Below are 8281 nucleotides of genomic sequence, written 5' to 3' on the forward strand. Positions count from 1 at the left end.
GCTAGACCTTGTCTTCACAGTAGTTGATGGACAAAAGCCAAGATGTGTCAAGGCTGCTATGTCTCCTGATTTTTTTTTTTTTTTTGTAAATGAACAGTGCCCTCTCGGCTCTCTGGGCTTGGCAGAACTGCCCCCGTGTACATCAAAGTACGGCCTGACCTTGCATACCAGATGAGGTTTGGATTAACGAGCTCTGGACATCAAACAGCGGGATCGCCCCCTCCTCGCCCCCACAAATCATCAACCTGGTGAAATTTACAGCAGACAAAAATGCCGGAAAAATTAACATTGGCCATGGTACGCATCTCAGCTTGAACATCGTGACCAGGACGAGGACCAGCAGCAGCAGCAGCGAGGAGATTTCAAAGGCTTCCAATTATGCGATGTGTGGGAGAGCGCAGCGAACCAGGCAGAGCGCCAAACAGCATCTTTTACCAGACAAATCAAACCTTTGACAGGCCGTGTCTGCCCAGAGCACACCAGTTTCTCATATACTCTGTACACTGATTTATGCCATTTCATCTCAGAAGTAACATTTAGCAAAAGATAAAAGACAAAAGTAGCCTGGTTGAAATAATTTTCTCAATCACTGACATTTAGTTTATTCCAGAAACCAACAAAAATCCATAAGACCTGGCTCATCGTCAGACCACGAAGGAACATTTCTGGATTTTTGTGATCAGTCTTTATTGCAGAGCATGAAATTACAAGAAGTTAAAGCTTGAGTGATAAAAACTGCCAAATGCCAAACCTCAAATTTTGACACTGAACAGTTGTAGGTGAAAGACGTTCAAAGGAGTACACTCGGGCTCATTTGCTAATGATTTGCGCTCTGCAGGCTCAGCGAAAGTGCGCCCGCTCCTAATGTTTGCTCATGAAACTGATGTTTTGAGTGATCTAATTGGAAGTGGATGGTATCTATGAGGCAAAAAAAAAAAAAAACACTAGTTAACCATCTGTTGAGTACAATTTTCCATTAATTGTATCAATGTTCAACCAACAACATAATTCCATAAACGTCAGTGCCAAAACAATGATATAATTGAGAAAAATTCTTAGTAAATAGCTTTGACAGTTTCATGCTGATAAGCTAATGAGTTAAACAACAAACCATCTCCATAAATAAAAACTCCAAACAAAGCCCAATGGCTGACTCAGCTTGGTGTTTACGGGTGTTTCAGAACCCTTAAACCGCTTTTTCCACCCAAATCCCAGATAAGTTGGAACTGAAACAATTCCAATAACAGGAGCTGGCGCTAGGAATTATGAAAGTATTAATGCAGTACTGGTAAAATTTACAGACTGTGTTTATGAGTCAGGAGAAGATGGAATTACCATTATAAAAATACTCAAACTGTCCATACAGCTTGATTATCAGTTAGGACGAGAAGTATCATCACTGTGAGCACAGCACAGAAACACACAGACACACTGTAGTCTACACAAGTGTGCACATTGTTAATGGGTTAAGCGTTATGCGCATCGGCGTAACTCTGTGCTGAACATTGGGGGGGGGGGGGGGTCAAGATCTCTGTCTAAATAAATCTGGGTAAATTCCCAGATGATTAAACATGAAACTACTTTGCTGGTAATAACTGAAATGAGTAAAGAAAATCAACAGCCTATTTATGCAAGATAATTCATGATTTTATTGGGGGGGGTCATAACCCCCCTAACCCCCTGGAAATTACACCCTTGGTTACGCGTGTTCCTATTCAGACTAAGAGCGCTGGTTTTGCAGCCGATATTCAACAGGAGGGAAAAGCTTTCTAACAAAATAATGCAGGAACAAAATGAGGCTTTAACTGAGCAACATGTGTGTGAACAACACAAACAGATGTTCCCTGTTCCACTGGGAGCGAACACCTGCCTTCATTCGGCGACGTTTCCCAGAGGGCTCTGCTGCAGCCACGGCTGGACATCTGGACAGCGAGTCAGTGAAACCCATTTACATGTCTTTAGATTTGCCCACAGTGACAGACGCACGCGGACAAATCCCTACAGTCACTAAAGATAGAGAATTATGAATGAACTCCAAATGAAAGCATGTCAGATAAATTTGACACATTTTAAACCATCCATTAAAAAAATTTAAGCAAACCTTTTACATTTTGAAACTTTTAGACATTCAACTCAAGACCCACTTAGTAGCTTTATACAGAGATTTAAACTGCTGTTCATCAACAGATGGACTCATTTCACCCTTGAATCAGGTGCTTGCTCAACTTAGCACCTGAGCAAGCACCTTATACTCAAGAAAATAAGATCTGTGAGAAAACTAAAGTGCTTTTAAAGGAGTTACATTTATATATCTAACTTATTTTTAAGGCACTAAAGCAATCACAGCGTGCTTTACAGAGGCATCTAGCATTGGTGTGATGCACCAGTACAGTTTGTGGGTGTAGCTTGCTAACCAAGTTAGCTAACATTAGCTGACATTTTAGCACGCTGCCCTCTTGATAGAATATGCTTACTTTGGGCTTCAAAAACCCCACATGGGGTTGTCCAAATTGCCAATTCTGAATCTTCAACATATGCAGTCCAAATCAATGAGTGATATCTGACTAGGCGTCTAGCTGCGGATCTCTTAAACATGCTAACTTTAACTATATTAGCTCGCCCTGTTTTTCCTACAGGCTCCAGTCTGTTCCACAAACCGGTGGCTGACATCATGTCGGCTATCTTCATCTTTGACAAGTACTAAAGCGTCACTTGTCAATTCTCCAGGTGTTTTAATTGTTAACGTCTTTTAATTTGTGTTAGGCACCGTTAAGGGTTACTCTGTTATCTATAAGTTGATCTACTATAGCATGCAGTGCAAAATAAGAGTGTCATGGCTTCAGATCAAAACTAAAAAGTATGCACACACTGAAACGGGTGGATTAACGAGGGCTGCGGTTCATTATGTTTGCCAAATTAAGCTTTTGAAATATAAAACACATCTTAAAGTTTAAAGGCCATATCTTATGTCAAATGTGCCTTTTAACAGAGCACTTTCCGTTACCAGTCAAAACTTTCTCTGAGCTACTATCATTAAGAAGATCAAAAGGTATTTTTTGGCTTTCATCAAAGCAGAAAGCTTTGTGTATCATTTTATTATAGAGTTGTGGCCCATGTACAGCAGTAAATGTGTATTCGAAGCTTACAAACCTGATCATTACGGCACATCCTTTCATGTGTTCAACTGTTTAACGGCATTATTTGAAATTTGTCATTCCCACTGAATAAACATTGTAAAAGTCAAGACTGTGGAGCAAACTAAGCTGGCACATTCAGCTTGTTATTGTACTCGTAATGATGGTGCCACAGAGGCTACCTTTGGCCTATTAATGAGCCAGTCAGAGTTATCAAAAGTAATTTTTATCATCTGAAGCCTGTAGGAGAATTTAATCAGCAACAAGGTTTTGGCTTCAGAATATCTGCATAGAAATAAAAAAGGTTGATTAGGTTAAAAGGGGGGAGGAGGGAGTAGAAAAGCAGTAAAGCGAGCCTCTACCCAAAGAGATCATTAACTTAATGGATCGCTGGTGGCTAAAAGCAATGTGTTGCCGGGTATCTCATACATGAGAGATCTGCGAGGCTGAGGAGAGAGACGCAAAGAGCTGGGAACCGGCTCAGAAGTGACGAAGGGCATTAGCAGCCCTGCATCCTCCAGTCTTCAGCTGGTATTTGCAGGCACCGAGCGCTCTGTCAGCACGTATTACTCCACACACAAATCATCTGACCGGCGTCAGCACTTTGCCTGCGCTACGGCAGGAAAAACCCAAGGAAAGAGAGGTTGAAATTGAAGAAGAGGAAAGTACAACTAATAACTTGTGTTTCTCATTTGATAAGAAACATGAGGAAAGGTTCTCTAAGGAGAGGTTTGTAAAAACAATCAGAAAAGAAATGTCGACAGTTTGCTAAAAACACAGAGATACTTGGGCACCTGTTTCAAAAGAGCAAAAATAGAGAAAATGGGTTTGAACATATTAGAAATGATCGGATTTATATTTACTGAGGCAGTCGCATCGAAATCTTCAGACTATGATGCATAAAACCTGAAATAGCTGGGTATGCACAGAGCTTGTCATCTGTGAATCCCGACTATTGCCAACTTTACACAAGAGGACAAACAGTATAGTGGAAATAACAGATCAGCGGCAACCGCCTGAGATCCAGCATACACACACATACATCAAAGGCTACACGACGACTTTATTGAAGATGCGTCGTACAAATTTTTGGCCTTAGGTTACCATCCGGTGACAAGTGCAGGGATTTGTCTGCTGCATGCATATGTGCAGAGCTGGCTCTGAGGCTAAGGAGCATCATTACGGACTAAACACAACTAAAACAAAACACAGGCTTTCTGGTGCCCCACTGTCTACCCGACTGAGGCTCTGGAACAACTGAGGGGTGGGGGGGTTGTCTCAGTCAGTGTGAGACAGAAGCAGCTCCACAAAACGATTAGAAACGCTACATTAAAACTATTCATGTTATAAACCCTACAGCTGTGATCAAACACACAGAGCATCCCTTGGATTTTAGCGGCGGTGCCAAAGTTAAAAAAAAAAAGATATAAAGATGTCAGCTTGAATAACAATGAACAAGACCGCCACAATATTTCTTTTTAATGCAATGCTGTTAAAATCTAACACCGTGTAGCTTTGAAAAGGCCCATTATGTTTTGATAGGCCATTACAGAATATACAGATTATTTAATACAGCTGTAAACTGTATAAGTCTTTTCCCACTAAATTCAAAATAATTCACACAAAGTTCACACACAGATGCCTTTACTGATTCAGAGCGACTGGGATAAAATCACTGTTTGTAAGAAGATGCATTACTGTGTGTTACACAGCAAAGGGAAGAAAACCCAGCTCTGTCATTTACAGTAAAACTGCAGTACCACAATGTCGAGTAAAGCCTTAGATTGAAATTATGTATTGGAAGTGTTATGAAGTAATGACAAGTATATGCAATCTTTGAATTATACCGTGATTCTTCACATCATTCATCTATTGCCTAAAAAGTATTTTCATTTTTGAGTAAAGCACGTAACCTGTCATCACTACTGCCTTATATACCTATGCAATATAAAGCTAATGAACGCAAGACTGTAATGCAATATTTTATGCCACGTTCTTCCCTGATTTAAATAAATTGAGCATGTTTATAATGACTCACGTTGATATTTGCAACTGAATGTGTGCAAGGCTGCAAAATTATGCTCAAATTGAGCGCTTCCCATCATCTACAGGAAAATATTCCCCATCATTGTGTTTAATCTTAATTTTTAATCAGATTGTTTCTGTGCATATTTACTGACTGTAATCTCTTTCCTAACTGTAAAGAAAGTTGAGCTTTTTTGTATGTTTAGCTCTTTTGCACGCTCAGTATTTACCCAGGAGACATCAGACCTTTAATGAACAAACTGCACTATGAAGAAAATACTTTATCCAGATTTTAATGGTGTCAGCTTATTAACAGTCATGTAGTATCAGCCTCTGATTCTCCAGCAAATCTCCTGCTGGGCTGAAAATGAGGAGGAGGGCTTGTGCAGATGAAAGAAAGTGAGACATGTGAGACTTCTTCTATAATCAGCTTGTAAAGGACCCTATGTGTGACTGACAGCCTTAGCACTGATAAGATAGTTCTGGCTAACTGAAGAGAACCAGTGACCTGTTGTATATAAATCAGAAAGTGATAATTGACTACTGATAAGACCAATATGATACCATGAGAAACGTTTCCCCCCAATAATGAGTAGTTTTATAGCCAAATCTCCGTCTGGTTCTATAATTATGTACTGTTATGAAATAAGCTGTAAGACAGGGAAGGCCAGCCACCATAACTGTAATAAGAACACGATGCGTAAAATGGTTTTAGCGTGGGAACTACAGGCTGTGCGTAATGTGGCAGGTGACTTAATGTGTAATCGCTCAGATTGGGTATAAAAGTGATAAGAAGTAAAGGAAAATCATGTTTAAATCATTTCAGTGTCGTTTTATTGTACGAATATAAAGAATAAATAGCACATTTCCTTAAATTTACAGGATAACAACAAGTCACTGACACAAAACTGTATCAATAATCCACGTTTAACTCTGAGGTCGATTCGCTGCGTCCGCGTTTTGAAAACAGCAAGTCCTTACGTGGCTCTATCGCTCCATAAATACAAAATATATAACCAATATTCTCCACAAATAAAGTAGACTCTGGTTACAAATAATACTGATTTTGTACATGGAGTTATATAACTGCGTGGCACCGCATATACAGAAAATACATTCCTACACTCGGTAGTGCACGTGAAAGAGATTTGGAAAAAAAAAATACTGAGCTTATAATTTATCTTCAGAGTCTTGTGTTTTAACTCGAACAGGAGCATTTGCAGTCTGTAATGATCGGGTACTGCACCGGTATCCAGGCGCACTTTAGCCCCCCCTTCCTCTGCACGCATCTCCATCTCAGTATCGTCAGGTGGGTAGAGTTCGCAGGTTTGCACACCATCCCCTCCGGAACAGAACAAGACCGTTTGCTCAGGCAGCTGCCCACTCGCACAAACCGCGGCCAGAATCTGTTCCCCAGGTCGGTCCAGGTGTACACGACCGGGCAGAATGAGTAGGCCCACAGCCACTGCTGCAGGCGCCGCTTCAGTTTCTTGCTGGGCTTGTGCTTCTTGCCGAACTGGATGTCAAAATCCACCGCTCGGATTTCTTTCGGGAGTACTCCCCCCGGCTTTTGGATCTCGAAGTCGTCGAGCTCATCGTTCCCGGTGAATTTGTCCTCCGTGGGCTGTAACACGGACAAAAAACGAGTGTCAAAGTCTCCCAGGATGCTCTTTAATTCAGTCTCGTTAAGATCTCGCTCCTTGGGGTCAAAGACAGGATCCGGGTCCTCTTTTAATTCCACCAGCGGCAGACTGTCACTCGGGATGGGACGGAGAAGGTAGTAGTGCTGACAAATCCCTCTATCCATCACAAGTCCGAGAGACAGCACCAGCAGATACATGGCAATACACTGGTGAGACTGATCCATGTTCATCGATGAGATCCTCACGCACACGGAGCTGCTTATTGTCCACTTGTGCGCAATTACGCGTGAGCCGTATCCAAACGTGGGCCTCTAGAGTCCCTTAATATTCAGATTCCCATGATAAAAATCCGCGATAGAAATAAAAGATTGTTCCACGAAGCATTAGTGGAAACGACTTCTAAAGGCAAAGATCAGATCATGCGTCCTCGAGCTTCGCGCGCCTCTGCTCGGCATGATGCTCCACTTGTGTCCTCTGCAGAAAAGCGCTGAGCGTAACTCGCAACCTCCGTTATATCCTCCGCACGGAGCGTGATGTAATTCGTGTGCCCCTCTTTGAATGTGGGTTTGTTGTCTAGGAGGAGATCCCCAATACCTCCTTCTTCCACCACACTGGAGGAGGGTGCCGGAGGGGGAGGCGGGGGACGGAGGGAGAGGAGACGCCCCCTGTCGGTTTTCCAGACTTTCTTAAACCAGGCTTTCATTCATCAGGGGTGTTGGTCATCTGGTGAATCCTTCTGCTGCGAGCCTCTGCAGCAGGCTCCCAGAACACCTCATGAAAAAATACAAACTAGTAACGACAACTTTACTTAAACACCTCAGAGAAAGTTTTATTACACAAACAGTTTTGTTAATGTTTATTATTTACACCATGAAGTTAAAAGCTATATTTGTATTGCTTATTAACAGCAGTAATACAAAGAAAGAAAAAATATAATACAAAGCATTTTGACATGTCATTTATTAGATCAACTTTAATTTGTAACAGCAAGTAATACAGACATACATACATGTTAATGCATCAAAAATCAGTCAAATGTAACAAACTACATCAACATTTATTTAGCTGGAGGATGTGAACACTATTTTTTTTACACTGCTGGCTGGATTAGAAATATAAAATATTTCACACTGTAAAGTTTCAGGACACACAAAGAAAATTTAGATTCCACCATTAGAAATGCATATTATAGGATCCCAAAACTCTGATCTGTTTTCACCTAGTGCGAGTTTTAGCCAATCAATATTAATGACAATAACAATTAAAAAAAAGCCGGTTATGTGCCGTCAGAATGATTTGTTTTATTTAGGGCGTGTAATACACTTACTGGCACAGCTTAAATGAACCGAACCTCAAACCAAATGTTAGACTTCTCAGTTCCTAATAAATTTACAATAAGCAACACTGTGGCTATTCATTAAAGACTTATTGCTGTGCAAACATATTGGAACACACAAATTCAACAATAAAATGATGATT

General features: G+C 41.0%; 1 protein-coding gene across 1 annotated transcript; it reads right to left on the minus strand.

The window, feature by feature from the left end:
* Positions 1-5976: 5976 nt before the first annotated feature.
* nog1 (noggin 1) lies at positions 5977-7385 on the minus strand. The gene has a single exon (XM_080905897.1). The coding sequence runs from the start codon at positions 7030-7032 to the stop codon at positions 6358-6360; it is 675 nt and encodes a 224-aa protein (XP_080762023.1). The 5' UTR covers positions 7033-7385; the 3' UTR covers positions 5977-6357.
* Between the last annotated feature and the right edge of the window lie 896 nt (positions 7386-8281).

The sequence above is a fragment of the Rhamphochromis sp. 'chilingali' genome (assembly GCF_963969265.1).
Source record: "Rhamphochromis sp. 'chilingali' genome assembly, chromosome: 15".
Taxonomy (NCBI): domain Eukaryota; kingdom Metazoa; phylum Chordata; class Actinopteri; order Cichliformes; family Cichlidae; genus Rhamphochromis; species Rhamphochromis sp. 'chilingali'.

Excerpts from the sequence above, each read along its gene's own strand:
- nog1 (XM_080905897.1), bottom strand. The coding sequence starts at position 7,032 with ATGAACATGGATCAGTCTCACCAGTGTATTGCCATGTATCTGCTGGTG.